Source organism: Triturus cristatus, chromosome 11 (genome assembly GCF_964204655.1).
Source record: "Triturus cristatus chromosome 11, aTriCri1.1, whole genome shotgun sequence".
Classification (NCBI taxonomy): Eukaryota; Metazoa; Chordata; class Amphibia; order Caudata; family Salamandridae; genus Triturus; species Triturus cristatus.
Window position 1 is genome coordinate 771,055,090 of NC_140594.1, and position 25,041 is coordinate 771,080,130.

Here is a 25,041-nt window from a genome sequence, read left to right on the forward strand (position 1 = left end):
GCCAAAGGCTTAGGCTACCACCTGAAGGAGAGACTGAGGCTAAGTTCAGCGGGCTGGACTCGCATTGCAAGGCAACTACTCCTGAATGACGACTGAGGACTGCCGAGGATGCCGTGGATGACGTCGCACTCTTGATGATATCCAGTAGAGAGGTGAAGAAAAGATTTCCTCCCATTGGGTAAAATTACCACATCTTTGCAGCTGGGAGCTGCTCCTACAGCTGAGAGAACTCCTAGAGTACCACTTGTGAGATAGAGCCTGCGTCACATGGAGCTGCCAGTGGGCTGTGGTTATCTCATCTTCTCCAAGTAGAGCAGGACTAGCTGGTGCTTGCACAGAGGGCACCAACTGCATCACTGAATTTTTTCTTGCTGAGAGAATGGGTAAGACGTGAACTGGATGAGAAGTGACCCTGATATGTTCCACAAAGGAGAGATAGGACAGGGATTTGTCTGACAAGTAGTAGAGCCCTGTTCTCAAGAGGATTGTGTTGTGGCTTCTGAAAATCATATTCCTTTGCATTTGTGCAGATAGAAAAAAAAAAATTTTTTCTTATAAAAGCAAGTATTTGACTAGACATTGATTGATCGTTTGTATTTTGATTCATTAGTTGTGTTCACTTAACGTGTATCAACACTTCGCTCCCCCCACCACCCACTGAGGGAGCCTTGACTACTCGACCACAGTTACCACTGAGGGTCAAGTGCAGAAGGGGTACTTGGCCCAGTTGTGCAGAATTCATGCCCGGGACATCAGGAGTAAAAGGCATCAACCACCACATTTGGCCCAGTAGCCCCTGAGTGCTCATCTGAAAGAATTTCTGAAAGAAGTATTTAGGCTTTTTATAAAAAATAATGCAGTATAAATTCACACTGCCAATGTTTCACTGTGAGCACGTTTCAAATAGACAAGCCAGCTTCATAACAGGGTTCTGTGGCTAATTTCCTGGTTTCAAGTGAAAGACTCTGCATGCTTCTTAAATTGAGTTTGGTACCAGATCATGCGTGTGGCTCTGAAATAACCTCATTTGTTGAGATATAGTGCTTTATATGTGACACAAACTACTTTAAATCTGTTTTTGGCATCATAGGGAATCCAGTGCAGGATAAACATATATGGGTTAAAGCTCGTACTTTGTGAAGGCCGATATGAGTCTGGTAGCTGAGTGTAGGAATGCTTTGATTGGAGCCAATGGGTGTTGGTAAGACATCTAACCCCAAGTTGCCATGTTGGATCAGATCACTGACTGTCCAACCTGTTGTGGATAACCTTTTACTAGCACAGACTTCAGAAACTACATGTTCCCTGTGCAAGGACAAAACAGGTTATGAATCAATTGATATATGCAAAGATTTCACCTCTTTAGTTGGCAGAGGACAAATCTCATAATTGCTCCGTACCAAAGCCAATCATCATTTGATTAAGAAGTATTCTGCTTTGTAAAGGTTAAGTTTCAGTGGATTTTCAATCTTCGGCAGGCATGACTTCAGCATGGTAAGGTCTTGATAATTCTTTCAAGAAAACCATCTGCATATTGATTTGTGGCCATACCTGATCTCTCCATTAGTAGTCTCACTAGATCCTTGAAAAGAATGAACAACACAGGCTCTAGAGTTCAAACTTGATTGTCTCCACATATAACGGGAGTAATCTTGGATGATTAACTTATAATCCTTACTATTTGTTTTTGGTTAGATAGGAAAGAGCCAAACATCTGAGGACCTCACTTCCAATAGTCATGCTGGTCTCCAAAATGTACAAGGGTTGGTGGCAACCATTCATGTTGAAAGCTGCTGATACACCCTAAGGGACAGGAATACATGATAATATGCTCATTCAATTGGATGGTTGCATATTCCTGAATGGCTTTCCCTAAACGGCCCTGTTAATCACAAGTTGATAGTAATTTTGGTATTTAATGGCGGCTATAGGGGTGTGTGAAATTTTTGTAATTTTCTTCTATGAAAACACGCAAAATTTGGAGGAAAGTATGCAAAATGACACACAATTATGCAACATGCTTAGCCGCTTTTTGGCTCTGTGTGTTAGCACAAAATGCATTCTTGCATCAATTTCACTCAAAAATAAATTGATTGAAAAACAAAATTAGATCATGGTAGAAGAAGTGTTAGTAATTGGATAATGAGAGCTACATTCTTTTCAGTAAATGTGTTAACTTTCCTTCCCGACTTGGCATACAGTGACAGTAGTTGAACATTGAAGAGTGAGTGTTCAGCATGTTGCTAAGTTTAACTTTAAATAATCCCTTTGGGAGGTTTAGAAGGATGTCAAGTTTGTTTTAAATGTAATTAGATTTGATGGCGTTTGCATGACAAAACATCGACACCAGAGGAGGAAAAGGGCATAATCTCAGAATTACAGTACGGTTTCCGTCAAGGGAACCTTCAAACTGAGCCTGAATCTGAATTTGCTGTTACGAAAATACCTACAGGCCAAAAGGGGAGTTTATTTTTATGTTTTGTTGACTTGAGTTCAGCTTTTGACTGAGTCAACCACCAGAAGCTATGGAGCATTTTAGAAACCATGGGGGTCGATCCACCTATCCTAAATTTCTTAAAACAGTCCTACCTAGACGCCAGGGCCCGGGTGCGTTATGGAAGAGGTGGTGAGCTCAGCCACAGCTTCCTTGTAAAGAAGGGGATGAGGCAGGGGTGCGTGCTAGCACCCCTCCTGTTCACTCTTTATATTAATAGCCTGGGAGTAAATTTAAGTAGGGACTGTCAGGATTTACCATGCATTAACAGACGACCAATAGGAGCATTGTTATATGCGGACGATGCTGTCCTATTGGCCCGCACACCCCTAGTCCTACAAAATGTGATCTCTAGCTTTTCTGCCTATATGTTAAATCTCGACCTCCGTGTCAATATAAACAAAACATTTACAATGAAATGCTGCAAATCCAGCATTAAGTGCTGAGAATTCTTTATTGATAACAGGAAACTCGAATTTACAGCTCACTTTTCACACCTGGGCATTGTATTCGAAAGAAGGGGTCTATGGGCTAAAGCTGTAGAATCTAGAAAATTACTATTTTGTAAAGCAACTGGTGCATTGATTAACTTTGCCAGGAAGTTAGGTAGGCGCCCAATTGCTGATCTACAATAACAATCTACAAAGCTAAATGTACACCCGTTGCCATGTATGGAGCAGGCATATGGGGTTATGCTAATGTCAAGTGCCTGCAGCTAGCAGAAAATAGGTTTTTAAGATACCTCCTAGCAGTCCCTAACAGTACAGCCGTATCCATATGCCACGTTGAGCTGGGCTTGCCCTATCTCTCGGATTTGATCGAATTGCAGCCTATCCTGTTGTGGCATAAGGCCTGGACCGGTATTTCTACTGGCCTGAACAGGGACTTGATCAACGATTGCCTGTCCCTTGATGCGGCAGACCGCATTCCCTGGTTGACCTACGTTAAAAACTTCTTAGAGGATTTAGGACACCCTGAGTATTTTCCAACCCTGACATCATGAACAATGTCACTAGAAATAATTTAAAATCATTTTGCCTAGATCATCTGGAGTCTTAATTTAGCTATTAATTTGCAAAACCGTCAGTGAGAGCACACCAACTACTTTTGACTCACCCAGGAATACAACCATACCTATTAAATACCATAGGAGCTCATGATAGGTTGTTATTGACCCGCTTACGCCTTGGTATTTTTCACATTAGGGTCACTTTTCCAAAGCTTAACGATTGGTCTCGTTCTTTATGTTCATGTCCGTGTGATAACATCTCTGCACAGTCAACAATTCACGTAATTTTTTTATAAATTTTACACCATGGCCAGGAAAAAATGGATTTGACATATTTTAAAGAGGTATGGCCTGAGGCAATGTCGACCCGCCTTCCTAAAGCTGCAATATTTGAATGATGGACCTGTGTCTGATTATATTGCCAAATATCTGAAAGGGGTGGTTAGACACCGGATGACAATGGATGGTCCCCCTCTTTCTTAAATTGTCTTAGTCCTTTTTTAATTCATTTTATTCAAATTATCTTGATGTAATGTATGTCTTTTTAACATGTACTGTGCTTTTATGGTTTAATATTTTTCTAAATCGAATAAAGCGTATTCTGAACTGATCTGAACATCGACACCAAACTATGGTTGTCAAAATTGCAACAGACAAAATGCCAACTTTGCATATATATGATGTACAATACAAAAATATTGACTACTGAAACATCATGGTCCCAAATATCAACATTAATCTGGTAAGCATATGTATTTTGTTATTAAAGAAATGATGTAGTTTTAAAAATGCATACAACTAATGTCTACACAGTGATTTATTAGCATTACAAATATTTATACTAATACATGTAACTTTAAAAAAAAATTATCAATTAATATTATATTGCAAATTTACTATACATGTATTCTGCTAATAAAATATTTTAATATAAAAAGATATGATGATTAAGCTATATTACATAATACAAACACTATTCCCAGCTCTCGCTGATACTTGGCTCATTCACTGGAATTTAAAGGAAACATGCTGTTAGATAGTATGCCATTTCTGCAGCTGATGTACTGTGTTTTCTGGGACGGATATTATATATGAATGTACTACATGCAAAACTACTATAGCATTAACCAATGATTAGGGGAATAATAATTTTGGCAGATAATATACCACAATTATACCACAATTAAAGCCAGTGTGTGGTATACTATATATGAATGTACTATGGTTAACATCTATAGCATGAAATACAAAAATGTGAGGAAGAACAATGCTGAGTAATATGGTTGGTATGCTATATCATGCATTTCACACCATGAGTGAGTTTTCCTGTGCCCGTGTGTCCCTGAAGTTTTTAATAGGTCGTTTAATGTATTTTAATGTTATGCAGTGCCTTCATGGTTTTGGGTGGCGGATCTCTCCATTCAGGTGTGAGGTAATTTGTGGGGTGTTGTCTGGGTGGAATTCTTTGTTTTATGTATTTATATGTGGGAGCACACAGATATATGTCATATTATGTATCTTTTTACAGCCCTAAGGATGTTCACATGTGGTGAGCGAAACACATTGGCTGTAATGTTTGGAGACTAGTTTTTTATCAGCAAAACAAAAATAAAGAAGATATGGAACACATGCAATATGGAATGGAAACATTTTGAATGGACTATGGGGCCCATTTTGATGGTGGTCGGACCGCTTCCGAAGGCTCATTGGATACGGTCTGACAGTCATCTACTGCTGCGGTCTGACCAACATATTACAATGTGTGCGGTTGGAGGCAGCAGGCGGAGGGACAGTCTGACGCTTTTCAATGGGATCCTTGAGCCCATTGGACTATCGGAGGGTCAGTAATTCCTACTATTGGGGCGGTGCCTTCTCTGGCACCGCCATAGGGATTACAATGTCCCTTTCCCCCTGCCCTTTCATGGCGGTTCGCCCGCCATTAAGAGGCAGGCGGAAAGGGACTTTGGGGGTCCCTAGCATGCCTCTTCTCCTCCGGACCTCTGTTATGTGGCCTAACAAAATCCTCGCACTGTGTGGCAGGCACGGTACGGTGCCTGCCCCACAGTGCAGGAATGTTATCAAAGTGTATATTTTCTACTGCAGCTTGTGCTGCAGCCCACAGCACAAGTCACAATAGAAAATATACACTTTGCGACTGCCATGAAGGCGGTCGCATTGTAAATAGGGCAGGGGGACTGCCACCTCCTTGCCGGGCGGCCCCACTACTGCTATGGTGCCGGTCAGACGAGTGTCCGGCCAGCATCGCACTGATGCCCATATGATTAATCTGTTCACCTCCATTTGTGATTTACAATACAAACAAGGTTAAGTATTAATAAATCTAAAATATGATGTATTCTAAAATTACTAACATATAAGTATTTTTTCAAAATATGCAACAAAGTTTCATATTTTGAAAATACTAAAACACAACAGAAAAGAACACAACAGAGCACTAGAAATATAATTTTAAAAGTACATGCTTTAAAACTAAATATGCCCTAAATAGGTTCGAAAATTTCCAGGGCCGTTCATTAGCATAACTCTAATTAAACACCATTAAAAAACTTATAGAAATCAGTAAACACTAAAGGCAATCCTGCCAACATTAGGAAAAATACATACATTGTTCACGTCCAATCTAACAAACATTGAAGAAAGTATTTACGTTGGTGGGTTTAGGGGCAAATTTACTATTATAATTCCAGTCTAATTAATGCTGAGGACTGTGTTGTATTAGTGGGGTCGGGTTGCTATTCTAAATCCAAGCAACCAAACACAGGAGAAGCTTCAGAAATTGGCGTGGTCATATTTATTATACCAACTCCAGGTTGGTATAATAAATGCTGAACATTGGTGAAAGTGCATACATTGTGGGTGTGGGGGGTCAAAGTTGTTTTAATTCTATTCTAAGAAGCATTGGGAAAAGTGCATACAATGGTGACAGACTCACAGGCATTCGCTATTTCAGACACCGTACCCACCTCTTTCACACCAGTTCACCCTACCAGCCCACGACTGGTGAGCCGGAGGAACACATAGAATGCACTGCTTAACTCATTTCCCCCACTCTCATACATAACATGTTCATACCTGGGGGACTGTGATTATCTCCTAGACCTATCCTGTGCGACATCTTGACTCCTCATCAATTCATAGCCTGCTCCCATATTTGAAACACATGCATGATCGCATATTCTTCCTACCTGCACACAAAACCCTGAATCCAACCACATAGGAAACACAAGAGACTTAAAGGTTTTCAGCCTAAACATCAAGAACATGATGCACTGTATAAAATGTTGGTACATCTTAGCATTCTTAAATAAGAGTCTTCCAGATATAGCTTTGAGTTAAAAATATTCACGTTTTCAGATAGAGAGTGAGAAACTTAAAAGAGAATGTATGGGAAGGGTATACCATACATGCGTAGGCCACCACCTGGGTGATGAATCATCCTCAGCTAGATAGTACTGCAAAGGAACATTAGTGATATTTTTCCAAAAAGGCCTGCCCCTCAGAGGGCTTAAGACATGGATCGCCCGAGAAGGGCACTTCATATTCATTAAGCCTCACATCCAATGGCAAACCCTGGTTCTGAAATAAATCTACTCACCAGCAGGAGCCAAAGATAGATTCCTTAGGACCCTGGACTATATCCTTTTCTCCATTCTCCAAGCCAAACTATTGCTCGGAGAAAACTGGAATGTATTATTAGACTCCCTATTAAACAGGTTTGGTTGACCTACACTGGGAAACACAGGAACAGGCATATATTAGATGACATCCTGAAGGATTACTCTTAAATGTACGACTGGATACTGACACACCCATATGAAAGAGACTACACTTTCACATTGTTTGTTCATGGTACCTGTACCAAGATTGATTTCTACCTCACATCCCACCCCTTCTGCCCCTCATCATGAAGGTGACAGTCATACTGAATACCACCTCAGACCACAATGCAGTGTTACTGCAACTGGCACCAGACATGCTATAAATACCACTTGGGCATTGGTGGTTCTACACCTCCAGATTTAAAGCACCAGAGGCCAAAAGTAAAGTCCAAAATAGTGTCACCGCTTACTTTACATGAAAACTAACACAATATAGCCTCTACTCAGATATTAAGGAAGGTGGGCAAGGCTTACATCCGAGGGGAACTGATGCAAGACTCCAGGATTATGAAACAGTAAGCCAAAGTGACTGAAACAGAGCTAGAACAGCAGATTACACTTTTCAATTCAAGCTACAATACCACACACTACCAAGCCACACTCAAAGACCTCTTACAAACGACATTTACGCTCAATGGAATCTTCACTGGCATAAAAATGTTATTTAATTTTGAGCAAAGACAGTACATGAGAGGAAGAAACGTGGTGAGATTACTGGTCGAACTGATATCACAGCAGGAGGCCGCTTGCACAGCACTAGTTTGTAGGAATGACCTCACACACCACCCAGAAATTTTACATACCTTTTGCTCTTTTTACAAGTAGCTTCAAACACCTGAAAGCTTTGAGTTACCAGACAAAAAAAGAGTCTCCCTCCAAGATCACACCAGAAGCAAAGGCTCCTTATTAGAGGCTATCACACAGGAAGAAATAGGACAGGTAATTGATGCACTTCCCACCAGCAAGGCACCGCTAGTAGACAGTACTACTAGTAGACAGTTACTCAGCTGAATTTTATAAGATTAGCAAAGTGATATACAGGATGGTTCTTCTCCACTACCAAAGGCAAATAAAGCAAGGATCATGGTTATTCTCTAACAAGACCAAGGTCCCCACAGCTGTGCAAGTTACAGACTGATCTCACTGATCAGTGCTGAAATCAAAATTCTGACATAGGTCCTTACCAACAGCTTGATGGAACACCTATACTCTCTAATCCACCCATATTAGGTGGGTTTTGTCCTACAGCAGGCCTCAGCCTCTCCCAAATGCACCCTGGCAGGTTTGAAATGATAATGATGAGAAGTTGGTGGTCTCACTTGATTCAGAGAAGGCTTTTGACCGAGCAAAGTTGGACTATCTGTTTTGACTACTGGAAGGTATGGTATTGCCAAAGACAATGCTCTCCTGTAATAAGCATATATTTAAACCCTTCTAGATTAGTAGAGGCAACATCAGGATGCCCCCTATACCCTTCACTTTTCATTTGCTCCCTCAAACACCTGGCGATAGCCACTAGAATTCACCCTGATATCCATGGTATCTGAACTCAAGCGAGTGAGCTCAAAGCATTATTTTATAGGATGACATTCTGCCAATGCTGACCAACTCTGGAGTATCCTCATGCACCTCGACTTTCTGCTCTTCCACTTTTCCGGGCAGTGTCAACTGTAAAGTCAAGCCTCTAACCAAGTCCACCACAGCAACTACACTTAGGACCCATTTATTTAAATGGAAGGCAAATAGCCTAATAAACTGAGCTATTTAGTGTTTGGAGGGCAGGGTACAATGCCACAAACAGGTAGAGTGACATGTCCGTTTAACAGATAGTCTATCCACTCTATTTACAGGTGGCCGCTTTTATCTCTAGCTGAAACCTTAGACTGACCACTCAATGGATTTTTGGTGGTTGGTCTAAGTACTTCAGACTTTCTGGCAGAATTACTTTTTCTGTCCTTGACCGGAAGGAAAAGTCTGGCGGTCACGGTCAGAAAAAAAGATCCCCACACTCTGGGAGATGACTCTCAGGGTGACCGGGGCCATTAGTTTTTGTTTTTCAAAAACAAATTCCTACTTTGGAAGTTTATTATTGACGGAAGAAAGGGTTGCAGAGTGACCACCTGAAACATAGTGGCTGCTAAGCTCCTAGCAACTTCAGTGGAGATATGGTGATGACAGTTCCTCTGTATCACCAATATCTCTGCAAGACAGGCGAACACATGCTAAATAAGGTGGGCAATAGTGCGCCTGGTTAGCAGAGTATATGTCTCTTGTGTCATGGTGTCCACTGCTGTACAACCATGCCTCATAATGTCCTTCTCAGATGTGAATAGTGTGTTTAGATTGTGAGAGAAATTAAAAGAATGAAGGAAGTTAATAGCAGTTTACACACAGTTCTTTGAAGATCGTTCAGTCACTTTCCTAAATGATCTTGTGTATTGTGGTCCAGTGCAGATGTTGTAAGATTTTTTTTTAAAGTGTGATTAAAATTGGAAGGCAATCATAAAATGATCTGATCAGCACACTTTTAAGGGTGATAAGCTTCGAACTGACATTGCTTTGTGAATGACTAAATCTCGCCTGTGGATTGTGTAGGTTTTCATTTAAGCTTGCTTTAAAGGTAAAGTTACTTAAAACAATCTCTTTAGTTCTCTTACTTGTGTCATTTGGACTATACCAGTACATTTTCAAGACTTCACAGTATAGTTTGCGGGTTGGAAATGTAGTTTTCATTTTCTTAGTGACAGAATTTTCGGTTTAGTCAATGGTGATAAGTAAGTTAATAACAGTTTATGATTTGGATTCTGTACATTTAAGTAGTTGTGGAGTTCAGAAAGTAAATCCACTCTTTTAATCGATATTTAATACACATGACTCACTTTGTATAGGTACCCCATCAATTAATTTGCTACTTTCCATAACATTCAATTCTCTGTACTGAGAGGTAAACATCGAATATCAGGACCGAGAGCATATTCAAATCCTACTCCTACACTATTCCTTCTGCACAAAATAAGTATTTGTAGGACCATGTATCCTACTCATGAGGTCACATGATGTCAGTGCACTAAGCGGGCGCCAGGTGTACGGGGAATACACAAATCTATTCATCTTTCCTGTGCATGCCCTAGCTCCTAGAGTTTGAACACGAGCTTGAGATAGCGAAAACTGCTGTTTACTTCACACTCTGTAATTCAGTGCAAGATGTACTGGCCTGTTATGGGTGGCAAGGCGAGATCTCCCGTGGAGAGGTGCAGTCTGCAACCGCACCATTCTGAGGAGATCCCTGAGGGGTTGCTGGGATTCTCTCCACCCCACATAAATGGACACTGCATATGTAGCTTACAGTGTGCCTCCTAGCAACCTGTTTCCATGTGTTCGTTCCTCTGTTACATGGTGGAGGCACATTGGCAAATACAGACCCCCATTTGTGTGGAACCAATTCCCAATGATCAAAGCAGTTTTTTACATTGTCTTTACTTAAAATGTGCACCACTATGATGGGTATTATGAAAGGTGTTGACACTTGAGAAGAAGACACACAACATGTGTGAACAATTCTTCAATCAAAATTCTCACAAGAGGGCATTATGGTACACTGTTTCTCAGCTGCACTTTTGTAATTCAGGTCAGAAGCTCCCAGAGGGTCATTTTTCTTGCTTTCCTTTTAAAACACAATGTCATTGTGCCATTGCCTTAAATACATGTAATTTGTGGAGAGATCATAATCCTGGCAACTAATACTCGCGACCTTATTGCGGATTGAGATTTTTTATTTGTTTTGCACTTTTGTTGACAGGCTTCAGATTTGCCACATGCTTGAAACAAATCACATAAGATTCCGTTTCTCTTTTCAAACCAGGGCAACTTTGTTCTTCTCATCTTTTTCACTGCCACGATAAAAATACTTGATTCGTGTTCTGAAGTCAGTTATGCTTGGAAAATTGAACACTGTTTATTCAGCGCATGAATGCGTTTTAGTCTAGCGTTTCTCCCATGTAGAGCATTCAATCCTTACCACTCAAAGGTCACGGTCACTTTAGCCTGCTTCTCCCCTCTGGGCTTCTAAACGAAACATGGAGGATAACTAATTAAATAATTGGCTTGGTGACAAGCTTTCCCAGTGCAGAAAAAACCAAGCCATGTAAAGCAAGTGGAAGAATGCCCACAGCATGTTGGACAAAGTCAATGATGTTATCTATGATGGAAATGGATTGTTTGACAATGCTCAGAAAACCTCTTCTATAGCACTGCACAGACAGCGACAAGCCCTGTGACCTAGTTCTTTCAAAGAGCTCATTGAATAACTGCAACTGTACTCTGATTTTGCTGTCATACAAGGTTTTTTAAAAAAAAAAATCGAATGTATTTTGAAGTAATTATTAGCCACTTTCCAACACTTCCAAGTTTTCTATCAAGGTATCCCTGTCTTTTGTGCAAATCTATTAAATGTCTTCTCCACATCCTGAACCACACGTGCCGACTTAGGGTTTTAATGTCATCAGTTTTGCTAGCGCCTCCTTTGCAATGGATTACAGCGCTTAGGGCAAAAACATGTCATTGTCATCAATCCGTTTGTGGACTTCCCAAAAAATTGTGTATGTTGAGGTATTGTCAATATGAAGTCAGGATTATTTCAATCATTTTTGTTTCTTACCAGTTTTCCTTAATTTAGATATATGCTACCAGTTTAGTCATACCCTTTGTAAATTTGAGATTGTATAAACTAGCAGCCAAGATGTTCTTTCTCTTCCTGCACGTAATGCATTAGGGTTTAGAACTTTCGCCATTAAGCCTTCTGTACAAACATTGCAAACCTCCTGCATGATTTGGATGTAACAAATGAATGTTTACCATGTAACTTTGGGGAAAACTCTGCTGAGCATCATAGATCCCATATATTAAAGGAAGGCACACACTTTTTTTCTGTTTGCCAGCATCCTGTAACTGTCACTTCATTTGTCCTGGGTAAACTGCTAATGGCACATTCAGTATGCAAATAGTATATTATACAACTACATAACAAACACAACTTTCAATTGTGGCTTTTAGCATGTAGCATTCAGGGTATCATAACTATATTTTCATACTACAGAGGATTTTTGGCTACACACGTGTCCGTAATAGGAAAAAAGTCACATAACGCTTGTAATAACTTATTACAAGCGAGTTATACAATCACTGTGCTGCATTCAGGTTTGAGGACTCTTCTTCCTTCTGTGGTGCCACAGCCAGAGCAAGGGGGAAGAGTCCTCTTGTATTTGTCGGTGGCAACATAGCTCACAAGCTGCAATGTCAGTGCTGACAAGAACACGGTGACCTGCAGGCGTCTGACAAGAACATGGTGACCTGCAGGAATCTGCTCCTGTCCCTAGTGTGTTAACAAGAACAAGGGGGCCTGCTCTTATCTCCTCTTTCTTCCTGGATCAATATTGCACCTACCACTGGGGAAAGTTCTGGACTGACAGGGCCAGGTGGTTACCGGCCAAGCCTATAACGTGTATTCAGTGAGTGTGTGACATGTTTCTCCAGTCTCTAGAGTACTTCAACACTTCAGAGCGCAGCAGCGTAGCAATGTACGCCACGAGTAGGCCTCCGTCAAAAAAAACAATACAAGGTTATGTGATTGGACAGACCTCCTATTTGCTTTGCTTTCTGCGACTTGTCATGCTGTGTATTTTTTTCCCAAGCAAATTACAAATCTTATTAACCAAACTATTATCAAGTAGGGGAGCTGTCTGGACATAATGGTTTTGGTTAATCCCACTTATTTGTATGGAATACCATACCCCCAGAGGCATACAAAAGTTAATTGTAAATCACCTCTAAATTCTGTGTTGTAATCCAGCCATGGAAATACACAACGACTTGCAAACATCCCTATACGGTAGAGTTGTGGACACATTATCCATATATAAACAACATGACTATATATGACAGCGCTGGCCTGGGCAATTGCATCTAGACCACAGCACTAATTATATATATATATATATTATCTACTGGCGGTCGCCAGTAGATAGTTATAGTTAGGACCGAGTTCCCATAGGAAATCTGAAAATTCTATTTTGAATAACTTTGGCGCCGGTTGACGAATCCTCGTGAAATTTTCAAAACTAATGGGGCGCTCCGCTCAGCTCCTACCCTGAAAGTCTCGGGGTAATTCGTCAAGCGGGGGCTGAGAAAAAAGGGGGTCCCAAAACGCGTTTTCCCCATGCATTTTCCCATAGGACCTTTAGTCGAAGGTACAGCCCGAACGGCTGAACAGAATTACTTGAAATTTGGCAAAGAAGTAGTCCTCAGGTCAGGCATGTGCCTTTTGCATATATGGTGTCAATCTGTTCAGTAGTTCCTGAGAAAATTGCAGTTAAAAGTACATAAATATCTATATGCGCGCACGGTGCTCGCACGGTGCTCGCACGGTGCGCGCACCAAATGTGCGCGAGCGTAATTCTGATTGGTGGTTAGATGTCAGTCAACATTCGAATCGGTCAAAATCAGGAAGTGTCGGACGCCATTTTGTGTGTGACAGTGAATAAGAAAGGTGGAGAACGTGAAAAGGGGGCAGGGTAGAGAGTTCCTGGCCCCCTAGCCTTTGTCAGGGGGTCCCTGAAGGACCCCGAAGGGTGAACATTTTTTTTTACTTTTTTTCCAGAGTGCACGCATGGTGCGCGCATGGTGCGCGCACAGTGAAAAACCCTTAAAAAAAAAAAATGTAAGCTGTTTATAAGTTTATAGAAGATATTAACTATGCTGTTCAACTTTATCCAAATTCAAATAAAAGAGCTGAGCCATTCCATATTAAAGGATACAGTCAATCTATAACTATATACATAGGTAGTTTATTGTAAAATAAATACATAAAAAATATAATAGTACATACATAAATTAGCATTTAAAAAACCTTACAAATTCACTAAAAAAACCATAGGTTTCACACACGTTATAGTTAGGAATTAGCATTTAAAAAACCTTGCAAATTCACTGAAAAAAACCATAGGTTTCACACATGTTATAGTTAGCTGGACATTTCACTCATAAAAAAACCATTGAAATTCCCCCGTTATAGTTAGTTATGTTATGTTATTTCCATTTATACAGCGCACAGCTACTCGGAAGTGTCCCAGCGCTATAGACCGCTGGGGAACCCGTCCTGGCTATCCCTGTGAGATGGTCCCTTTCTGGGTATCTCCAGGGTGAAACCAGGCATCCCCGGCATCTTTGGGGCCGTTGTAGAGATGAGGCAAGCTTAATGCCCAGAGTTGCCGAGTGTGTTCCTGGTTAGAGTAGGTACCGAGGCGAGAATTATCGAGTCCGTTTTGACCCTGGTCCATGACCCTGCCGCGTCGGGAATTGAACCCTGGTCCCTGGCCGATTCTCTGCTTACGGATCTGCCACCTCTAACCAGTGAGCCACACCTCTCCTAGTTCAGCTAACTATAACTCGCACGACCGCAATACACTGCTGATGACGTCACATATTACATCACTCATGACATGGTCAGTGACATCACTCATGACATCACTCATGACATCTCAAATGACATCCCTCACGACATCACTGACATCATCCAGTGAATATGTGTCTTTCTGAAAATAAATATTTTTTATATATGTATATCTAAAGGTTAATGGAAGAATAAATGGGTAAATAAGTGTCTAAATGGATGTTTTTTTTTGTAAAATTAATTGCATAACTGACTTATTAACAGTATCTTAGTGAATACAGTGATGTAATATGTGACGTCATCAGCAGTGGATTGCGGTCGCGCGAGTTATAGTTAGCTGAACTAACTATAACGGGGGAATTTCAATGTTTTTTTACGAGTGAAAAGTCCAGCTAACTATAACATGTGTGAAACCTATGGTTTTTTCAGTGAATTATAAATATATATACATATATATATATATATATATATACATATATATATATATATATATATATATATATAATCTACTGGCGGTCGCCAGTAGATAGTTATAGTTAGGACCGTGTTTCCATAGGAAATCCGCAACATTCTATTTGGAATAACTTTTGCGTCGATTGACGAATCCTCGCGAAATTTTCAAAATAGGTGGGGCGCTCCGCTCCGCTCCTTCCCTGAAAGGCTCGGGTGTATTCGTCAAGCGGGGGCTGAGAAAAAGGGGGGGTCCCAAAACGCGTTTTCCCCATGCATTTTCCCATAGGACCTTTAGTCCGCGCTACAGCCCGAACGGCTGAACAGAAAACCTTGAAATTTGGCAGAGAGGTAGTCCTCAGGTCAGGGATGTGCCTTTTGCAGGTCTGGTGTAAATCTGTTCAGTATTTTATGAGAAAATAGCATTTAAAAGCATATATATATCTATAGGCGCGCACCGTGCGCGTACGGTAAGCGCACCCTGCCGTGCGCGAGCGCAATTCTGATTGGTTGTTAGATCTTAGTAAACATTCGAATCGGTCGAAACCAGGAAGTGTCGGCCGCCATTTTGTCTCTCGCAGTCCGAGGGAGGTGAAAAATAAAGGTGGAGAACATGAAAAGGGGGCAGGGTGGACAGTTCCTGACCCCCCTAGCCATTGTCAGGGGGTCCCCAAAGGACCCCCAAGGGCCATAAATGTTTTTAAGATTTTTACAAAAAATCGCGGAGTGCGCTTACCGTGCGCGCACGGTAGAAACGGGAAAATTACGCGAATGGCGTAACGTGGGCGCACGGTGCGCGAAGCGCACCGTGCACGCACGGTACGCGCACGGTGAAAAACCTTAAAAAAAAAAAAAAAATACATAACTTAGCATTTAAAAAACCGTACAAATTCACTGAAAAAACCATAGGTTTCACACATGTTATAGTTAGGAATTAGCATTTAAAAAACCTTGCAAATTCACTTAAAAAACCATAGGTTTCACACATGTTATAGTTAGCTGGACATTTCCCTCGTAAAAAACCAATGAAATTCCCCCGTTATAATTAGTAAAGGGAACTATAACTCACGCGACCGCAATCCACTGCTGATGACGTCAGATATTACATCACTGATGACATATGTGTCTTTCCGTAAAATAAATATTTATTAAATATGTATAGCTAAAGGTTAAAGGAAATAAAAATGGGTAAATAAGTGAATAAATACACTGATGTAATATCTGACGTCATCAGCAGTGGATTGCGGTCACGTGAGTTATAGTTCCCTTTACTAACTATAGCGGGGGAATTTCATTGGTTTTTTACGGGGGAAATGTCCAGCTAACTATAACATGTGTGAAACCTATGGTTTTTTCAGTGAATTTGCAAGGTTTTTTAAATGCTAATTCCTAACTATAACATGTGTGAAACCTATGGTTTTTTCAGTGAATATATATATATTTTATTTATTTTTTGCAAGATAACAATCACACTTTGCTGGTTGAGTTTGTCCACCTTAATGTGAAATAGTCTTTGTTGATAAACTCCATTTCAACCACAAGCAGTCGAAGGATATTGGTACTACATTAATATTTAGACAAGTTGCTGAGGTTCTAGGTCAGAGATACAAAACTTTTGCAAAATGTACAAAGGTCCTTTGGCTTAAGGACAAAGCTGTGATTCCATCCCCTGAATTGTAACTTTTCTATAATTTCCTTTTTCCATTCCGTATGCTGCTCCCATCTACAGGTGCCAGGGACACCCAAAACTTACCCCAAATCTGTCAAAGTGAATATACTTTCAACAGAACCTAAGGGGAGAGGACAAAACCATCAAAAAGACAATAGAAAAAAATGTATTTTCCGAAACACTAACCTGAAAGGCGTATGGTGTATTGTCCACACAGTAGACTCTCACACTGTAGTCCAACGAGTTACAGGACATGCAGCCGAATACGGCCAACTTGAGATGCTTTACTGCACAGTCCGTCAGTGGCTCCCCTACCAATGCATAGGTGCCCAGGCTGTCGAGGAGGATATGACAGGCATACGGGTCCAGCAGGCAGTAACAGGAAGTTGTTTCATCTTCAAGTGACATAACTTCCTGAAAACACAAAGATACAAAACTTATCTGAAATGACATGTTAGCCACATGTTGAAAGCCTCCAGGACCAATTTAGTTGGCACAACTTGCTAAATAATCTCCCATAGCCCTAACAATTACATATGGTACTATATCATGATAAAATAAATTAATGCAAGCGGTGCTGTAAAATATGTGTACAAGTTAAGCAGACACATTATGTGTAATAGAATCCATTTCCCCAATGACTGAAAACCAGCTAAAAGTAACTTTACAGTTTCTTCGTTCACCCGTCGTTGACCATCAAAGTTGTGTGCCTCAGTGTGAATGTAGGGACTTCTAACACCAAATCCTGCTTGGCAAGTAATGGAGAACCATCTAAACAGTGGGGAAGGAATGGTTCAGGATTGTATACAATGGGAAGAAGGAGAAAGTATTTCTTTGTTAATGGTGGATGAGGGGCTAGTTGAAGAGATTTGTTTTCACATTCTATCTAAAATGGATCTGTAAATGTGTAGGCTTAACAGGTGGTGGGGTTTGTTCTGAAGTGAGTAACTTGAGAAGGCTTATTTAATAATCTTTACTTCCATTGGTTGAGTTCCAATGTGCTGACGACCTGTCTTCATGAATTGTGATTGCTTTTCAGAAAATTAAGGTGATATTTTGGTTGTTACTTTTTAAATAACAGCCTTCTGAAAATGGTGCAATCTTGTTGGGGCAAACAGTAAACTTCCTTCATGAGTTGGGTGTTGTATTCTTATTTGTTTTCTTATTACTTCTCTTTAGGTATTTTATGTCATGCAGAACATGCAGATCATATTTAAATGGAGTCAGGTAGATATCTGAGACCCCGGAGTAGGAAACTGCCTTTATGCAGACGGGAGAAGACCAGGGCTTGGACAATGGTTCTGAAGTCCTTTTTGGTGGGATATGAAGTAATTTTCCGAGCAGCGAGAGGTCACCTTTAATGTTGATGTATAGAGTTTTTGCATTGGAATGGGATGTGAGGTGGATTGCTCAAACTTCATCTCAGAGATCGAGTCCTTCAAAAGCCCCTTCATCAGCGGTTTCGTTATGTCCAATACTTTTCAAGAATGTACCTGTCTGATATTTTAAAATCATTTCATGAAAGGTTTTTAAAGAAAGCAAATATAAGGTGGACATTGGCACAAAATAAATTCAAATTAATTATGTAAATACTAGCCATTATAAAGTATCAATTGTAGTATCAGAAATCATGTTGATAGCTTGACTGTGAATAGAAATCTACCCCTCTGCCGGGAGGTGGGAATTTCAATGCAGAGAGGGAGAGCTTCATCGGTGGCTGCCTGTGGGTTTATAGATAGTTACATAGCGTTACATAGGGTTACACGACATGGGATAGTAGCCAAAGCGACCAATGTATTCTGGGTGTGACTGGTCGTGAATGCATTCCATAGAGCGTTAGGTGCATGTGCCTTGAGGTATTTAAGATTAAGGAGGTCTTTTGTCTTCTTTAGGAGTGTGCTGTAAATTAATACACTATGGTACCTCAGTATTCTGCTAGGGGCTGTTTGAGCAGACCTCTTTTCTCTTCCAATACAAAGCTAAACCATTTGCATCGGACCACCAGATGAACTCTTCTCTCCAGTGTTTAATTGGGTGAGGAGGGGGACGTCAAACGTGTCACAATTTCACGCTTGTCCAGTTTTAATGCAAGATCCATAAACCTGGTGGTAGTCTTTGGCCTAGGAAAGAGACCCAAAAAGCAAAGTGTAGCCATGGAAGCATCCGTCTTCTTAGTAGCCTACTCATTGTTAAGTAATACAACCCTCCAAAATCATCATAGTGTGGGGTATTCACAAAACATGTGAAACAGGTCTGCCGGAGAGGTACGATGGCAGAACCAGGGTGTCAGCCACTCCAGTAAATATTGAAAGCAGTATATGAGTGGTCAGATATGCTCTATGTATGATATAGAATTGGATGCTTTTAAATCAAGCACTTTCTAGACACTTCGTGATTGTATTTCAGTGCCTACTGCTATTGGGGATTATTAAATACCTATCATAATGCTCCCACCCTGGAGTTTTTAAGGTGCTTTGGGGTTTAGTACGATCTGCTAGGCAGGACCTGTATAACCACATGATTAAGTACCTGCCCTGGCCTACAGTTTGCACTGTATGTAGAAGTATATTGGTGCCTGGTTCGAGATCCCTGGAGCACCGGTGCATAACTATCGTCCTTTCACTAGTGCTGTATAGTAAGAATCTGCCACCAGACAAACTGGTTTGAGTGCATAGGTGTTCAAAGCTTAGAAGAGTTCCTTCTGAGAATATATCTGCAATTGTGCTAATGACAGCCTTCTCCTCTTGCTATAATTTACCTTGGTTTAAGGATACCATCCCCTATCGGGATCCCTCTAAGCCCAATGTTGGAAAGTAAGGTTGTACTTGTGCATTGTGAGGGAAACTACACTTTAGGCAGTTGTGAACAGCAGTGAAGAGCAGTGACTTTGGGGCTAGATTTGGTGCATCCGGGAGCAAGGCCCTTGTGTAGTTGCGGACTTGGAAGCTCAGTTTCATCAAGATGATGTCCAGCTCGCCAATAAGCCACCCACTGGAGCGGAGTCACAAGATAATACTTGGAAAAGTCAGGCACCGGACTGTGGCAGTCTCAATTTATGCAGTTCTACTCTGTGCCTACCCTTTCCCCAAATTAATTCAATTAAAAGTCATTCCAGTTTTTGAGATATTCGGAGATGAATGAGGATTGGAAGGTTAGTAAAGATGTGAAGGAGCCAGGGGAATATTGTCATTTTGAACAATGAGATGCGAACTACCACCGAAAGTGGGGAAATGTTCCAGAAAAGGACTTGTGAACCTAGAGACCTAATGGCCTAGCCTACATTTCCCTCCAAAAGGGCTTTTTGCTCATGGTAGAGTTGTATACACAGCTATTTAAATGTATTAGGATCCTATGGTGGAGGTCTGGTATCCAGGTATATTGCATATTCTGGTTGGATCTTGGGCATTGTGGACAACAATGACTTGGTATAATTAATGCCAGAGATGGCTCCAAACTCTGGAGTAATAAGCACCGGAGCATCAATGTATTCAGTAACGTGTCAGACATATAAAAAAATGTCATCAGCTTACGGGGCGATGAGATGCATGTGTTTCCTTTCTGTGATATCCTAGTCCTGACCCTGAGCTCTGAGATAATCTCCAGGGATTTTTAGGGCCAAAACATACAACAGAGGGGATAAGGGGCAATCCTGCCTCATATCTATTGTCACTGAGAAGGAATCAGATGTAATTACCTGACCTTACCCTGGATGTAGGATTGAAATTTAGAAGCTGAATCCATCTCACAGGTTCTGGTTCAAAGCTGAAGCCTTGCAGCATCTGATTCATATATTCCTAGCTTATTGCATCGAATACCTGTTCGAGGTCTAAGGAGAAACATGCTGAGGCCAGGGGAGTGATGTCTTCTTTAATAAAGAAGAAAATCCCCTAATGTTTAGAGATGTATTGTGCCTAGGGATAAACTCAGTTTAATCCAGTTTAGGTCTGGCATGAGGGATATTAGTTGATCTGCTACAATACAGTTGAGAATTTTGTACTCTGAAGATAGTATGATATTGACTTGTTGGAAGACAACACCCCTGAAGAGTGTCCATGTTTTAGAATGGGAATGGCCAGCACTTCCCAGTAGACATCAAGAAAGCTCCCAGATGCCTGGCAGGCTCATAAAGGCTTTTTAATTTAGGGAAAAGAGAACTAGTTGTGTATGCAGTATAAATACCCATTGGTAGGCTGCCTAGCTCAGGGTTGCAGCTCCTGGGGACTAATCAGATGGTGTCCTGATTCTTCTGCTGTGAATTGAAGGTCTCTTGTGGGTTTTTAAGGTACTCTGGCACTCAGAGTATATATTTATTTCTTCCAGGAAGCACTCAAGCCATGTGTGTGGAGTGATTTCATAACTCTGAGCATAATAGGTGTAAAAGGGGAAATTAATCTCATTCTGGATATTCACTCCAATACCATTACTATAAGTAATAGATTGTATGGGGTTCCCGAGGCGTACGGGCGAGCGAGCCTAGTTAGTCAGCTTCAGTGTGAGTTAGTGCCATATACAAGAAGCAGTCTAAGCACCTTATTCTTTCCACTAGTGTTGCATGATGTTCGTGGGCCTGGGCTACAACCTCACAGGAACCTTTGTTTGATGTTGTTGCAGCTTCCACGTGGGGTATGGATTGTTCCGTTTTTCGTAGCTCAGAGTCTATCACTTGCCAGATACCGGCTATGTTTTTAATACAGGTGCCTTTAACCACTACGTTGAAAGCCTCCCATTCAATGAGCGGGTGGAGGCCATGTTTTCATATAAGCTGAAGTATTCACAAATCACCTCTATCAGTGTATCTCTGACAGGGGTGCCTTCCAGCTGCAGTGCCTGGAAACGACAGGTCCGAATGGGAGTGGGCACTCTGCCCTTGGACAGTATCAATTGGAGAGGATTATAGTCAGAAAAGGTTTTGCCATAATATGCGGTGTAAAGGATTGAAAAAACGAATGTCACTGTGCAAACTATTCTATCCAGCGGGACATGTAATGTGTGTGGGGTGGGGTAAGATGGAGTATTCTTTAATATTGGCATTCCTGATTCACAAAGCATCAGTCAGACAGTGATCAATGTTTCAGCCATGCCAATAAAACCTTTGCATTGTGGATGACAGGCATGCCCTAGAGTGGGATGGGACCTGTCTAAGGAGATGTCCAAAATGCAATTGAAGTCACCGCCAATTACCCAGGGCACTAGCTTGCCAGATAGGAAGTCTAGGTACTGTGTCTAATTGTTGTTGGGTGCATGTAGGCTTCCCTGGACTATTGGGGAACCATCCAATCTTCCCTTAATTAGGCCATTGAGGCCATCAGTATCAATGAATTCTCTTCAGCTACAAAAGGGATACCTGGTCAGATTCAGATTGCTGACCCTCTTGAATAAGATCTTACTAATGGTCCTAAAACACGGACTCCCGGTTGAAGTTGTGGTCCCTAGGGGCCATCTAAATATGTTTATTGGAGGTACTCTAATTGCACTGCCATTCTTTTCAACTGCGCCTGTATTCTGTAGCACGGATTGGTGGTTCCGATGCTCTTTACATTCTATGTCATGAAACAGTGCTTCCATTGAGGTGACATGCAACTGTGAATTGGTGTGGACGCATTGGTCTGAGCCCCATCCTAGCATGAACAATTGAAAAATACTGTATCGTGAGGCAGCCATCCCTTTCCCCGTGACAAATAACCCTCAAACCTGTCTGACTTTTATGAGTTACACATACCATTAATGTCCTGTCTAATAATTAGGGTTTTTCTTATATACTACAAATATTCGCTGTCATACCAAAATCGCATTAAGAATGTGCAAAGGTTTGCCTCTTTTACTAGTAACCAGGAGTAAGTACGCTGTCCAGCCTCAGTGTTGTTTCCAAGTGGATCGAACAAATAACTTGAAGCTGAACTCAGATGTCAATGAGGTAGGAAATATGCGCTCAGTATTGCAGCAAAGAACCAGACGGGCTTTGTGAGACCTCACAATGGTTGCTGAGGCTGATCCATCTCTGGACTCAGAGGCACACATCGTTGGGTGCGGTTGACTGAAGCTTGATGACATATATAAGCACACAGACTACAGTCAATGTATGTTTTTTTCATTTAAAGTACATTGCCTCATCTTGAATGGAAGGGAGCTGCAGTGTTCATGCTTGCGAAGTGCCTTAAACTGCAGAATGGATCCAAATCAACGTCACTGCATTTGTTTGCAGAGCCAAAGAGTCATCATTTAAGAGTGAGCTTTTTTGGACTGTGCTTCCATCTACAGTCTGCACTAAAGACGATGAAGAGTTTGTGAATCCTTGCAACTTAAACCTAAGGCTGGTGTTTAAGGGTGTTCACTTCTGTCACTTGCATGCGTGAAGGCATCTGTTCACATCCAAGGGAATCGTACTGTTAGTGACTGCACACGCCTCTCGTTTACTGCTTAGACACGACAACTGGGACCTAGGAATTGTAGACGTTTAGCTCACATCTCATTTTCAGCCTAGACCTGAAAGCTGGTCTAACAGTGTATAGATGCGCAACCCCCAGAATTCGGCCTGGACAGATGGAGGTTGAACAATATCACCCACGTACACTTCACATCCTCAGACAAAGAGAGCTGGACGCTCATTTGTGCCCTACGCATGCTCAGCCTAGACATAGACAACTGGAGTAGACGCCCACGCTTGCACTTCACATCCTCAGACAAAGAGAGCTGGACGCTCATTCGTGCCCTACGCATGCTCAGCCTAGACATAGACAACTGGAGTAGACGCCCAAGCTTGCACTTCACATCCTCAGACAAAGAGAGCTGGAAGCTCATTCGTGCCCTACGCATGCTCAGCCTAGACATAGACAACTGGAGTAGACGCCCACGCTTGCACTTCACATCCTCAGACAAAGAGAGCTGGATGCTCATTTGTGCCCTACTCATGCTCAGCCTAGACATAGACAACTGGAGTAGACGCCCACACTTGCACTTCCCATCCTCAGACAAAGAGAGCTGGACGCTCATTCGTGCCCTACGCATGCTCAGCCTAGACATAGACAACTGGAGTAGACGCCCACGCTTGCACTTCACATCCTCAGAGAAAGAGAGCTGGATGCTCATTCGTGCCCTACGCATGCTCAGCCTAGACATAGACAACTGAAGTAGACGCCCACACTTGCACTTCCCATCCTCAGACAAAGAGAGCTGGACGCTCATTCGTGCCCTACGCATGCTCAGCCTAGACATAGACAACTGGAGTAGACGCCCACACTTGCACTTCACATCGTCAGCATGGACAGAGCGAGTGGACTACCAAAAGCATGCACCCGATGTCTTCAATCTGCAAGAAGAGACCTGGAGGAAAGGCATACGCATGCACTTAACATCGTCAGCATTAGTAGTATTATTATTATTATCCACTTGGCGTAGCCTTGGCGGCTACCCCAAGGGGTTTCCTGGCGCATGGCAGGTGGAAAGGATTCAAAGAGCAAAGAGAGGTGTTCAGACAAACCAGGTCTTTAGGTCCTTGCGAAAGGCAAGAAAAGAGGCGCAGTTCCTCAGAGAGTCTGGAAGGGAGTTCCAAAGGTTTGGGCCTCAATATGCACAAGAGCGTCCTTTCACGCAGGACAAATGGAGCCTGGGTACAGTAAACAGGACCTGTTGGAAGACTTCAGAGATAGGGATGGATGGTGTGGGCTAACCGGATCCATAATGTATTTAGGTCCAACTCGCCATGACCATGTGCTCCGCCCGGACCGGCAGAAACAGAACAGGAGCACACACATGCACGCCTACTCTTCGGGGTTAAATGGAGCGAAATTTTGTAGAATTACATGTATGTAAAGGTTACCTTCAGACAGTAAAGTGAAAAGGCACCTCACATCATCAGCTTGAACACAGAGACTCCGCTAACAGTACATGCATGTATCCTAAATAATCAGTAAAGCTAGAACTACATCCAAGCACATGCTATGTTCAGCCTGGCAAAGCCAGATGCAGTAACAGCGCATGCGCCTTGAATCTTCAGCCCCAGTACTCAGCCGCTTACCTCCCATTTCCCCTGCTGGCTCCGTTTCTTCAAGCGGATGTTCCAATGCTCGGCACTGACCTCAGCACAGTGAGGTATCGTCAAGGCTGTAGGGGAGTGTAATAGCACATCAGGGGGTCCGCATGTTACTTCTGGACTGAGGACAACCTCGGCACCTTCCGGTTGTAAGCTGTCAAAAGAAAGGACAATAAAAACAACATCAGACTGATTTTCATTGCCACTTGAAGGATTTTTGAGCTTCCTGGCACGACCTATTTTGGGGGCTCCTTTTCGGGACA

At 41.9% G+C, this 25,041-nt stretch overlaps 1 protein-coding gene across 1 annotated transcript in view; it reads right to left on the reverse strand.

Moving 5' to 3' along the window:
• Positions 1–25,041, reverse strand: part of UNC5D (unc-5 netrin receptor D) — a 1,316,579-nt gene that overhangs the window by 122,246 nt on the left and 1,169,292 nt on the right. Inside the window, exons 12-13 of the mRNA XM_085634460.1 lie at positions 24,764–24,932; positions 16,936–17,163 (exon numbers count right to left, since the gene is read on the reverse strand). Coding sequence (XP_085490586.1) covers positions 16,936–17,163; positions 24,764–24,932 — 397 coding nt within the window. The remainder of the gene's footprint in view (positions 1–16,935; positions 17,164–24,763; positions 24,933–25,041) is intronic.